The sequence below is a fragment of the Gobio gobio genome, assembly GCF_949357685.1.
Source record: "Gobio gobio genome assembly, chromosome: 8".
Taxonomy (NCBI): domain Eukaryota; kingdom Metazoa; phylum Chordata; class Actinopteri; order Cypriniformes; family Gobionidae; genus Gobio; species Gobio gobio.
This window is the reverse complement of record NC_137114.1, coordinates 30558218-30572460: the sequence shown is the minus strand read 5'-3', so window position 1 is coordinate 30572460 and position 14243 is coordinate 30558218. Positions and strand designations below refer to the sequence as shown.

The window sequence follows — 14243 nt, the reverse complement described above, 5'->3', positions numbered from 1 at the left end:
TTAGTATGGTATTCCTAATAATCCTTTAGGTGAGTGTATATTTCCCAGGATCGGAAACCACAAATTAAAAAAATTTCTTGTAGGTTTTCTCAAAAGAAAATTACACAAAATTGACATTCACTTACTCCAAAAATTATTTACACACGTCCGTGTTAAACCATGCGTCTCAACAGACATTAAATTATTAATGGATTATTAACAATATTATAAGTAGGCAGGAACATGCATTAAACTACATATTTCTTCAATTCCTGCACTATAACTTCTGAAGAACTAAAAAAAAAAAACACACATTGTCTTGAGTGTCACATAAAACTGGCAGAAGTACTGACAGTAAAGCAGAACAGAGACGACAACTCCCCCTACACTGAGCTCCAGAGCGTGAGAACGAAGGATCCTCAATCAATGTGATTAATTGGATTGACTTTAAATGACAGGCAACATCTGAGTGCCCCAACATGTTCAACTCCACAAGGACCAGACTTCAAGAGTAAATCCCACTGGGTCTACCGCTAAACAGATCAAAGATGGACACGGCATTTAGAGTCAAAATGAAACTGTGTTCGCAACACATTTCACTTACATGATGTAATGCATTTCCAAGTAAAACAGGAGACACAACTGATTAAAATTCAGGAGGAAAAGGAAAAAAGGAGGAAAAAAACCGCAGAAGACTATGTGAGACGCATGGTTGGAGGGGAGGTGCTTAAAAAAGATTGGTTGGTGATGGTCGTCATAAGAAGAAGAAAAAAAAACAAAGCAAAGAATTAGATAAACTTCCCTTTGGACTACTGTGCACAATAAGACTGGGAATGTGTATAAAGAAAACAAATAGGGTCAAAATTTAGACCATATAAGTTGAACAATAACATAAGCGTTAACAGTAAATACTGTTAAAGACATATTTAGGTAAAGTAATAGTTTGGTTCTCCAGTAAGTGACCATTGCATTTTAATATGTATGTGCAAAAAAAAAACCTTGCCGCATTATTTTAACCACTGGCAGCAGTAAAATGGACTGCTACAACAGCTGCAAATTAAAGTTAAAACTTCGAAAGGTCTCAGAAGGAGAGAATTGGCACAGTGTGTCAAGTGGCTGAATGAGTCCTTGTACTGCAGACTTCAACACCTCCAAGTCTGCAGCTCTACAAATTAAAGGACATCTATTGATTCCAATAGATGGAATCTATTGGCCTGCTGGACCTTCAGAAATCTGGCCAAGAGGCCGTGCACTGCACATTGGACTACGATTTGAAAGCTCATTATAACTGGCTTTCCAAGTGAGAAGAGGACAGACGTGAGTCCAGAGACTAAGCAGTTGAACTTACCTGTGACTGAATCAGCAAAATTGAAGTTCTGAAACATTGCTGACAAAGTTCTTCCAAAAATGCAAGGAAATATGCTGGCCCAAGCCCTAGACACAGTCATGCACAGGAACCAAATACTTTGAGCTGGCACTCTAAAACTATATGGAAAGCTTCTCAACATCACCCTGCTGTGTTCAGTCACATTCCACTACCCTCATTATGTAAATGAAGCCTTCAGACCCCCCCCCAAAAAAATAATTACCCTCTCAAAATGGTAGACTAGAGGCTGGTTTTAATCACTTGTCAAAAGGTGCAAAAAAAGTGGTAGAAAATAAAGTGAAATTCAACTCTGCAGCCCCCGTTATGCACCACTTTCATCTTATTTCCCTTCCAGGCTGGGGGTCTGTGTTACTGGTAGGTAAATAAATGGAGCACATGGAGAGGAATTGATTGAAACCTGCAGGGAGAATGAAGAGAGACACTCGTGGACAGCTTCGGCCAGGTGCGCAGTTAGGTGGCAAGTATGGATTGTAAATACAGGTGGGAAGAAGGGATTAGTCAGTGTGGCACTGTAACAAACAGGGTTAAGTGAGGTTCAAGGCTGAGTAATACTTCTTAAGTAGCATACCAGGGCTGTAGACTGCGACTGTATATTGCAAACTTTTTCCTGCAACTAAATTTATTTAGAGGTTGCATTGGTGCCCCCACCACATTGGATTCTTGTTTATTTTAAACATTTTTAAAGAATAATTGTATAAATATTAACTTGAAGTGACAACCATCAGTTAATATTTAAAGTCTGATTATGAAGTATTTACATAAATGTTCAATGTGGATGAGCTTAAAGGGTTAGCTATTAAGCTAACTATGTTCTGTAGCACCTGCACTGTAGCTAAAACTATCTTTTGGATCTCGCTCGCTGTTGTGCTATTCTTGACTTTGGCTGAATCCAAAATTGCCCCCTAAACCCTCAAATCACTATTCCCTACTTTAATTCACTAATACAGTTCACTTGAAGGAGTGAACGAAAACGAGTGAGTGAATTCGGACAGCGGCTGTACACTCGATATTGCGGTGCAAAGTGGAATAGAATGAGAGCACTCAATAACGTCCACTATTGTTTTGGACACCTCTACAAATGGCTGTCCCCTCAAATAGCGCCCTATTTAAGGATATAGGGGGCGATTTCGGATTCAGCCTTTGAAACAACATGGAGAGGTACCCTGCATCAGTGCCTTATGACAAAGCATCTAAACGGTAACAGTTACAAAGAAATAACAGGCACTGCACCTTAATGTTAAGAGATAATTGTTAAGTGTTCTTTGTGATTTTAGACTTGTGTTTATATTTTAATAGATTTTAAAGACATTTTATTTTAAGATATTAATTTTAAAGATAGTAGTGTGCTTAATGGGTACTTGAGCTTAATAGGTACGTTTACCCTACTCATCGCAGGCTGATCTAAATCACGTGAAACCATTACTACACAGCGCTGGGAGATCCTGTGAGAAAGAGTTTGAATTCGCTGCAGAAATAACAACATTGAGAAATCTAGCAAGATACATTTAAATTTGGCGCAGATACAGAATTCTGTTAGAAACCATAGATATCAGATCAAACAAACACTGACATAGAAAACAGGAGAAACATTGTGCCATGAACGAACAAGTTATAAAAGGCTTTTCAGTCTACAAATCACCAACATTCACCATGGATTAATGTAGTAACAGGGTTAATTTATTTATCCCTTTTCTAAATTTACACAAAGCCTATGTAATGTCACAGCAAGGCTGAAAAGTTCCCATGATGCCTTGTGAAAGCATGGATCAGCTCCAAAAAAATTTTGTTAATAAATTATTATACAAATTAATTGAACTAGGTAAATGTAGAGGGATATTTTATATTTAAAAGGGGAGCTACTCCATACTGAAATCATTTTAGTGGTGCACTATTACCATTATTTCATTATAAAATGGTAGAATTTTTTTAACAGATGATCCCAGTTCATCAGCAGCATTCACATAAAACTCTACTGCAAAGGTAAAAGCGCATTATTAAATGGATTTCAATATTTAGATGGAAATTTCTATTTGCCACTGAAAGTGCACAATGATTGTGGCTTACTCAAATCATCACTATCTGGTGATTATGTAATAACTGTGACAGGTCTATTCAAGATATTTTAAGATGCATAATTATAAATTTGGCAGCCCCAACACAAACCTAAATTGGCAAGAGAAAGCAGAAGAAAACATTAAAGAGTTATTGAGTCATAAGAGGTTTTTTAATTCCTTCAGTAACCAATAAGAACCTATGACGATTAGGACAGCCTGTGTGTTCCAAAAACAGAGGAAGCATCATTGCTGCTGCCTTGTATGAAAGTATCTATAACATCATCTCTCAACAACGCGTTCATCGCCGTTGTTTCCCCATCTTCCTTGTTTCACATCCCCAGAGCAGAAATAAACATTCCTGTTCTCAAAGGACCCGAGTCACACGAGTTCACCAGGGACATTGAACATCTTGGCAGGGGATTAGCCATGATTTGCATTCCTATATCAGCCTGAATGCAAAGCCCACCAGAGCGCCACTGATAGAGCTAATCTTGATATCAAAGGCATGAGCATGCTCACCCTCTCGGAGTTCTGGAGTGTGCATTTTAGTGTCTGCTCTCTGCTTGTCGTAATTCTCACAAGTGGAGAAATAAAAACAGGGGAGCATCAGAACACATCTGTTTTGTCTAGGACAAACACTTAACAACAGATGCAGCATAATATTTTCTGTATTGTACGATTTGAGAGAGAGAAATTCACTCACCAGCCCCGCAGTTTGTACGCCTCAGGAATATCGGGGTTGATCATGACTGTGCTGCTGTAGAGAGTGGAGAGAGAACGCCCACCAAAGTCAGATAATCTTGCCCCCTTAATGGCCAAGATGGGCTGCCCACTGCCATCAAAGGTCTCTGCCTACAGAGTGAGGAAAGGAAAGGGGAATAGTTAAGCACTGAAAAAGTGTATACATTCCTTCTACAGTGTAAACATCTTTAACTTGCTAGCAGCAGTACATCAAAAAATCCATAAGCATTTGTCATCTAAAGCCCTATTCGGACGGGATTCGTTTTACAAGGGTAGATGGAGTAATTTAATGTAATTTGACTACAGGACAAATATTAATGGCCAATTCACACGGGATAAGAAATCTCAGTAAAACAGGGAGGGGTAACTCGTTTTAAGCACCGCATCTTGTTTCCAGATATCATGTGCGCAAACACATATAATCTATACAAGAGGTGTAACGATATTCAAACCGAACCGAAACACCACGATACACCACCCACGGTAAGAACCACGAAGCGAACGCCCCCCGCCCCCTGATGCCCCGGCCCAGCTCTCTCTTGACCTTATGCCAGAAAAAAAAAAAATTCTTCCATAACATTTGATTAAATAGTAAAAAGTGCACTTTTAACAACTAATAAGAGCTGTACTTTTACTAAATATTATAATACTAATAATAACATTTACTAAATATACACTAACTTTTGTCTTCCAAGTGCATGTCACGTGACTTGGGTGATCGCTCAATTTGCATGGTGGAAGGACAAAAAGAGCCTCCTCCCCTCCAGGTTGGCTAAATGCTACCTTGGAGTCCCAGCAACATCATTTTTGTAGCTTGTTACAAAAAAACCTGCTTTCCTGCCATGTCAGCCGTTATACTGTGCTCATAGCGTCTGCACACTCTTCAATTACACATGCGACGCACGCGCACTGTATATCACTTTATATATAAAGCACAAGAGAAACTACGAGCATGCAACGTTACGTTGTCAAATCGCAAGTCATGAAATAAAAGTAAAGTACCAATAAATCACGTAACTGGTGTTAGCTGGGAAGGCATGCAGGTATGGTGTTCATTCTGTTCATCAGGAGCCGTTTATATAATTAATTAACATTACCATGACGTATTGTGTATTCGCCATGGTAACTGTTGTTTCCATAACCCCAAAATGCCACTATTTTCACTTTATGTTATTTTAAATTGTTATTTTATACTGTGGTGGCTATTTTATTGTATTAACAAAAACTTACAGGCCTATTTATTCATCAGTATAGGTCATATTCATACAATTTATGCGTTTGTTAAGTAGGCTAAAGTGAGACATTACTTGTGTGTGTCATAGAGTGCGGATCGGGCCGCATTTTTCTGTCCGAGCCCGGCCCGCGTCCGACAGTAGTAACCGAACCCGACCCGAGCCCGACAGGCATTAAGATATTTATGTCCGAGCCCGACCCGACCCCGAATGTGGCGCACAGACTCTTCATAGTTGTGAAATTGCTGTTTTTGTTTTGCACCGGCAGTGATAGGGTTAACAAAGGGAGTTCAGAGGGGCGGAAACAAATCCTGAAGACGGGTGCGCTTGAGTGTAATAATATGCAATATGCACGCACGTGTTGCGCGTTGTCACAGCTACATAAACAAATTTCCGCGCACAGGAAGACGAATGTTAAGGTAATATTTTTAATTTATTTTAATTAGTTACATTTATAATTAGTTACATTTATAATTAGTTACATTTATAATTAGTTACATTTATATAGCGCTTTTCTAGGCACTCAAAGCGCTTTACATATAGAAGGGGGAATCTCCTCCATTTTAATCACAAAAACATCAAGTCAAAAAGGCCCATTGGCTACCTACATAAGCTGTTTTAAATTTCAGATGTTCAATGCCTTATTACGCTGACGTGACCGAGCCCGACCCGAAACGAACATTATTTATAAATATCTGTCCGAACCCGGCCCGGCCCGTCGATTATCGGCGGGTCCCGTCGGGCTCGGGTCGGGTATCCATCCTCTAGTGTGTCATACATTTTTATTAAATAAATTAGCTTGTTTTTTTAAACATTATGGTAAATAGTAAAATGAGTATATTATTTCTGACTAGTCTACAGCAGTGGTTCCCAACCACGTTCCTGGAGGACCCCCAACAGTGCACATTTTGCATGTCTCCTCAATCAAACACACCTGATTCAGGTCATCAGCTCATTAGTAGCTACTCCAAGACCTGATGTGGGTGTGTCAGACAAAGGACACATCCAAAATGTGCACTGTTGGGGGTCCTCCAGGAACGTGGTTGGGAACCACTGGTCTACAGTAGGGTTGCACGGTTTACCGGTACTACGGTGGTATCGCGATTCTAAGGGTTCAAAATACTGGCAGTGCCACTGTATTTTTTTAAACGATAGTATCGTCATTACGGTTCTACCGTAACCAGAGGTGTCGCAATAGGGCAGGCAATGGCCTGGGGCCCCGCATTATGAGGGGGCCCCCTGAGGGCTGATCATTTAAACAATCAGAAATGTTAATATAAGCATGCAGCGACATCTCTGCATCCCCCTTAGTGGGCCCCCCTCTCTTGTTACGCTGGTAATGCTTTCACCTCCTCGCCCACCTTCTTCAAACTCTAGAAAATGCATGATTTGATTTGTTAAGCATGAAGAGAACTTATCCGTCTGGCTTGGCCACTCGCTCCAATGTTAACCTAGATAAACATGCGCTATTATTAGGCACATATCCAATAGGGGTGTAACGGTACACGTATTCGTACCGAACCGTTTCGGTACAGGGCTTTCGGTTCGGTTCAAACGTGTACCGAACAGTTTCCGAATGCAATCTTTAACAGTTAACAGTCGGCTTGTTTTAAGCGCGGAACAAACTTCAATCCGAGTTGCCACACAAACATATTAAGTATTCAGTCCATTTTATCACGAAATTCAAATGCCGTTTTGACTAGTGTTAGACTGATATATCGGCCGGCTGATATATTGGGTCGATATTTTACGTGTATCGGCCGATACAAGGCTGCTGCGTTCGCCGATATTTTTTCCCCGGCATTATTTACAGACAGGCGTCCACAGACAGCTCTGTGTTGCTGGAGACGCTGCAGTTCATGCACCGTCCCTCCCCACTAGCAGTGCTGGAATCTTGTCTTCAAGACAACGATAAGTTTTAAACTTTCAAAGCATCGTTTAACTTAGTTGAAATATTGCCATACACTTTGAAAGTGGAAACACGTTGCTCTAAATGTGCTTGCAACTATAGCTAAGCAAGTTTGGGCGTCCAAATGGAAAACGCAAATGCTGAATGCCTCGTCTATAAAACTGCTTGCCATTGTATTTAGGGAACTGCAAATAGCTCAGTTGTAGGCTAGTCGTATGCATACGGTAGCTGTTACGAACACTGGTCATAGGATTAAGTAATGCCGACGTACCGTGGTATTTGTGGGAGTTTTATTCAGCGACCACCTGGCTGAGGTTTAGACACGTGTGTCTCTCCAGTGTTTCCCACACATAGACTAAGTCGCGGTGGTGCGCCACAGAATCAACACCGGCCGCCACATACTGCGTTCTTTGGCGGCTGCCAAAGCTAATTTTTATCCCGCTAAAGCCTTATTTGATCGGTGAGTGATGAGACTGACTGTTGCACTTCTCTGACAAGTCACATGTGTTGCTGAGAGAACGAGCAGAGAGCGCGCGCTGCCCCTCCTCCGGCCGCGCGCATGCACTCACCATCTTCAAACTGTCTTGCTCTCCCTCCCTCGCGCATATTAAAGGGTAACTTCAGTGATTTAGCATTAGGCTTTGTATCAGTAGAAAACCGGTAGTATATTCAAATTATGGGACTTTCCCCCCTCATATCCCCAGAGACGAGAGAATTATGCATTTTATTTCTGGAAAAATTCCTCCGATGACACAAAAATCGTCATTTTGCGTCATCTGAGGATTTTTTGGCCAGAGCCTAAAGACTACAGCCACTAGATGGAGCTGTTCCGCATGTTATCGACCCGCCCATAGGGGAAAGATCTCACGCACAGAATGTAAGAGACACAGATGGCCGCACGGACAATCATAATAACGGAACGCTGTGCAGAGTAAAGTGAGTGTTTCAACTTTTCAATAAATTCCTGTGATAGTTTAGCTTCCATATGCGATCTGAAAACGTGCCAGACTGGCGCTTAACGTTATCTCAGCTCTGCCCAGCTCTTCGTGAGGAATGAAATCTGACACTGCTGCGTCTGTGCCGTGACTTTCATTCGGCTCACTCACACTTTATTGAAAAGACACGTTCAGTTTTTAATTGTAGTGTTTATTCTCTAACTGAACGAAATTATTGTATTACTATGAAGATCAAAATGACAGTGTACAGAGTGGCCTCGTAGGGCAGCGAAGCAAGTGCATTCTGGGAGTTGTTGTCTTTCATCCACATGAGACAAATACATTTTCTGTCTTCTCAGTCTAGAAGGCACCAATTTCAAAAATAATTTCACATTTCTACTGCATAAATGACCCAGTTTAAATACAAAGCTTAATGCTAAATCACTGAAGTTACCCTTTAATCAAAATCAATTGAGAATTGACATGATGGTAAAACGTCGGAAGACCAAAGTTTCACGTACAGCATTGGGAGATTTTTTCCTGAATTATCGCTGGTGTTGCTCTACAAGAGATTAAGTTAAGTACACCTAAACATTAAATGACTAGGTTGTAAATGGTTTTAAAATTAAATATAGAACAGTCAGTGCACTTTTTATTATGCTGCTTGATTGTTGCTACTGTGTGCAATAGTGTAATTATTTTATTTATGCTTAAATATTTATTTTCACCACTGAACTCTTTCTTGTTCTACCTCACCTGTTTTTACTATTTGTTAAATATAGTTTTTTTGTTCAATAAATGTTCCTTTTTTTAATTTGAGACTTGTAAAATTGTTATCACGATCATTGTCACTTTTATGATGTAAATTGAGGGAGCAAAAGCAGTATCGGCTCCAAATATTGGCTCAAGAAAATCGGCAGCCCGTATTGGTCATCGACTAAGGCTGATGAAAAAAAATCGGTATCGGCACTGAAAAATCCATATGGGTCGATCCCTAGTTTTGACGCTCTTTAATGTGGCGTCAAAATGGCAGCGCCGATCATCTGTGAATGCAATCGATCATCTCTTCCTAAAGAATAAACATGAATGAACATCTGAAGGTATGTTGAGGATACATTGCAACTTACTGTCACGTATCATATGTGGTGTAATCGCTTAGTGTTTCAACCGCAGAAAGACCTCAATATAACAGCTTGTAAACTAAACAATGTCATGTAGCATCAAATTTACCCCAGGCAGTCATTCAGTGTCCACAGAATTTCATTCACTAGAGAAATCAACTCTTTCACTAAATATATGCTCTATATTAGCCTATATATTCATTATATTCTACTTAACCTGTTAGTGATGTGTTGATTATTTCATGTATGTTTGAATAAACCGGTCATGAAAATGACAGACACTGTGTGTAAATGATTATATTTCAACAACAAAAAACTTGTATAATTAGATTTAGAAGTTAATGCAAAAACTGCCTAATGTGAAGTTTACATGTTTGTATACAATGTTATTTGTGTGTTGATTATTATACCTAAAAATGAATAGCAGCTGAATTTAGGCTAATAGTTTAGGCTCTGTTGTAAACCTTTAATATTAATGTGCAAGTAAGGGCTCCCTATACAGTTTACAGCAATATCTTCAATAAACTTTTACAGACACTTTTTTCCCAGTAAACCACTGTTTAATAAAAATAAATACAAAGCAATTTTGTAAAACTGCTGTACCGAACCGTGACTTCAAAACCGAGGTATGTACCGAATCGTCAGTTTTGTGTCCCGTTAACTATATACACACACATTTATTTATTTTATTTTATTTTATTTATTATATATATATATATATATATATATATATAGACTTGTCCCACCGTCTAGAACACAACTGAATGCTTTTTTAAGCGCCTCCATTTTGTATGATTACAAAAAACAATATATAAAAGGTAATGAAACACAATGTAAAAAAATCCTAATTTATATTGAGAATATTTGACATTTTACTCATTTTAACATTAAAGGCACTGAAATGTATCATGAAAAATGAATAAATATTGATCTGGTCTCTTACGTACATCATTACCCCACATGGTGAGCTGGATGACTCTGCCGGACATGTCCATCAATTGGATGTTTCTCTTGGAAACCTCACGACTGTTCTTGGTTGTGATGCGCGTCGCATCCTCAGTGTTTTTACATACTCCAATCACATCTGTAAACACATACGCCACAGGAGTTTACAACACTGCCACTCCCCCAAATTTACCAACAGCAAATAGGTTTGGGATGACTATAACACTCATCCAGAATGTAATTCCACAACACCCGTCAACGCTCCATTACAGCGCGCCATCTTAATCCTTTCATATAAGACGCCTTTATGAATCATTTAGCTGCCATTAGGAGCGTTTCACAAATCACTGCCAGCACCTGACTCAAATCTCGGATAAGAAATATGCCTGCTGCACCTCAGAATGCTCGACTGCCATTACCATAATTAGAAGCATGCTTATTGACTCTTCAGTCTACCAGTGACAGCATCTTTCTCCTCCGGTTCTGCTAGAACCCGACAGGGACACAAAGTCAATCTGCGCCACAGGCCATTACTGTCATAAGCATTATTAATATTGTGCTCATCATCAACGTTATAATTACCACAACCTCCTGGGCCTCAACACATTTGTAACGCAGAGCCACGCTACGGTCTTCACAGCAGTTAATTATTAAAATGCTGGTTATTGATGATGCCAATCACACAGGCCAGAGGGAGATGCTCACCTACGATGGTGTCTTTCTCCCGGGACTCCAGGTCAGCAATGGAAATGAAGTCACACTGCACCATGGGGACATCATGGCTGTCCTCGCAAGGGATGATGCTTGTCTCTCCATTGAGAGTCATCTCATAATCGTTCTTAAGTGAAGAGAACTGTTTGTTAGCGATCTTCAGGGTGCCTTTGGAGATGTAGTAGACCTGAGGAGGACAAGAGGGAAAAAAATCGTACGTGATCAACAGCTGTCATTACCTTATTGTTCTGATAAACTGTTTAACCCTACTTCCATGCCACATTATTTGATAACAGCTAACACAATTGAGAAGGAAGTAGGCCTTACTTTTCCCTGCTCGATGAGGGAGTAGAATTTATCCACCTCATGATTAAACCCAGTTGCTCTGATCTCCCCCTATAATAAACAAAATATGTCATTGCATATTAATACTCTTAGAAGTTTCTGATCTGATCACTGCTGATAAATGCTTACGCTTTCATCCACAAGCTCCATAGAGAAAAGCTTCCCATCTCCCCTGGAGTTACTCCAAGTGCGGATGGCACTCTTGTTGGTAACTCGGGCTCTAACAGTCCACCTAAAGAAAACAACACTCTTATGAATTATGCACAACACAATGTGATATGAAAAGGTCAATTGGACTTGAAAGAGGGAAGTTCAGGAGAGTAGATGTGAAATTTAGACTGACTTTGACTGGTATGGATTGAGGCCGGCAATCGGCACAACTTTAGAGCTGCCTCCAGGAGTGTTGGGGGCAGCCATGGGCTTTTTCCCGAAGCTCTGAGCGGGAGGTCTGTTCATTGAACCTAATGGGAGTAGAGGAGAAAACAATTGATCACCACAAAGAACTAAAACACAAAGTCACAAAGATAGTCACAAGATAAAATAGACACCAATTTTGCATTTATGACACGTTGTCGTGACACAACACCTCCACAACAATCTTCAGTGACAAACGTTTAAGTGTGAATTAAAACGGCTGTTTAACGCAGCTTGTAAATCCACACTGAAGTTATAAATATCACCAAGAAGATTAAACTCTGTGCCCAAAATACATGAAATTCAGAAGCCTTCAAATGCTTTAATAAAAAAGGGCATGTTAAAGGGAATGAAATGCACAGATGCTAAATTTCGCCGCCGATCAGGATTATTCCGATTGATATCTGCCGATACCGATAGTTCGCATAAAGAAAGAAAAAAAAAACCTCTCCCAACTAATGCTGTAGTGTAATTATACAGGGAACCCACTCATTTGGTACATTACTATATTAGAGGTTAGGCTTGCTGCAATAGTCAGTGTTACACGATGTTCAGCTGAACAACATCACTTGGCCACCAGTAATAAAAATCATTTAGTTCAGATAGAGAACAGACACCTTTAAAAACTGAACGCGTCTGCTCAATCCAGCGTGATCCAAATGAGAGTCGCAGCACAGATCAGCAGCAGGAGTCAGATTTAATTTATCACGAGAGTGAGTGACAAGACGATGGTGGAAGATTTAGTTTCAAAGCGAAATGTAAGCGTATTGCCTATTTGGCAATCTTTTGGATTTAAACCCAGTTCTCATGGGGAACCTGCAAACATTGAGGCAATCTGTAAACTTTGCCTGATGAAGGTGGCATCCAGAGGGTACTTCTACGCAAAACAAGAATGAGCCTGTCATGCTTTTTGTTTTTTAAATAAAGCCATCTTGCTCATTTTGTCGATACAATTTCTGTTTAATACAAGCGAGTTTTTCATTAAGAAATAATAATGAATACATATATGTGTATGTTCATTTCTTTACCATCACTTCCATTCTGAGGCTGTAATGGACGTACAGTTGGAGCTGGACTCTGTTGTGCCTTTGACTGACCTACAAAACAAAAAAAAGATGGGGACATGAAACATTTGATCAAATTAAATCCTTCTACAAGGAGACAGACTTGCCTCAACAATAAAATGAAATTACCAGACATCCCACCCTGCAAAAACTCATTTTCGAGGAGATATATACAGACCTAAATTATATAGGCTCAAACGTACTTGTTTATTTTAGCACTTGTCAGTGAAACACTAGACTGTAAAACATTGAAATAAAGGGAACCTAAATAATCTAATAAAGTTAAATATTAAAAAAAACAAAAAAACAAAACACGTTTTTTATTTCCCCACAAAGACAAATGCGTCGTCAATCATATATAGCGCTCTGCACTTTGAGAGGGATGTGGGACACAAGCAGGACAAAGAACATTTCTTGTCTAATATCTTCATGTCTTCACCTGATGTTCCAAAGCAACTGACCCTTGTTGTAAAAGGTCTGCAAAGAAAATTATCTTCCGCAGGTGCAAGACATTTAGGCTATATTTGATGTTGCACTGTTAGAGAAAGCGAAACTAAACTCGGAGTGAAAAATAAGCTATATAAAACTTGACGTGCCTTGCCATGTCTAACAAGCACAAACAGTGTTAAATAATTTTGACGTCCAAGAAAAAAAGCCATCTGTCCTACAGCCTTTTTCTAGTTTACCACAGTAAAGGATGTGAATATAGTAATTAAAAGTGAACGATAGGAATAAAGCTTATAATCCCCTGTGGAAATGGGAGAAGCGAGTGAAGAATTGGGAAAAGAAACAAGATATTTGACATCCAGTGGAATAACTTATGAAATATTGTTAAATTTGTGGAAAATCAGGTGACCAGAATGGCAATACAGATAGATTATATAAATGTATTGTTGATATGAAAATCATATCGAAAATCAAATAAAAAGGCAGCTGATGTTTTTGCCCAAAAACTGGGAAAATGTAATTATCATTATCAAAATCAAAAACTTTTTAATGTAATTCTGTATGATACATTATTTTAGCCTTTCACTTACTGGATTTAGGTATAAGGGGTTTAAGAAAATATTGTTACATATGAATATCGTGATATTTTTGACAATTCTCAAAAACACAGTATTGATATTTATTTATTTGTTCACATCCAAGATTCGTGTCAGTGGCTTCATGTTTGGATTTAACCCGACCACCAGATGGCAGTGTTATCTCAACTTAAACTGTGACGCGGAGAAGCTTTTGAAATGGAGTGTATGTCTGGGAGGGGGTGCCAGAACCGTATTTGTAGAGCAAGGGCAGTTTGTACACAGGCATCTCCCATGGTGACTCTCTGCAGTAGGCCACATTATGGGATGGACTCGTCGCAGGCTCCCGTAGACCACTGGAGAATTCCCTACTGCAAGAGATAC

The 14243-nt window shown here is 39.5% G+C and overlaps 1 protein-coding gene across 2 annotated transcripts in view; it reads right to left on the bottom strand.

The window, feature by feature from the left end:
• Positions 1–14243, bottom strand: part of rpa1 (replication protein A1) — a 59844-nt gene that overhangs the window by 34826 nt on the left and 10775 nt on the right. The window contains exons 6-12 of one of the 2 annotated variants that reach the window (XM_079823884.1): positions 12802–12870; positions 11703–11820; positions 11489–11591; positions 11342–11410; positions 11009–11201; positions 10306–10442; positions 4124–4272 (exon numbers count right to left, since the gene is read on the bottom strand). In XM_079823884.1, the coding sequence (XP_079680010.1) occupies positions 4124–4272; positions 10306–10442; positions 11009–11201; positions 11342–11410; positions 11489–11591; positions 11703–11820; positions 12802–12870 (838 nt within the window). Of the gene's footprint in view, positions 1–4123; positions 4273–10305; positions 10443–11008; positions 11202–11341; positions 11411–11488; positions 11592–11702; positions 11821–12801; positions 14231–14243 lie in introns of both variants that reach the window. The other variant, XM_079823885.1, reaches the window with a different exon arrangement.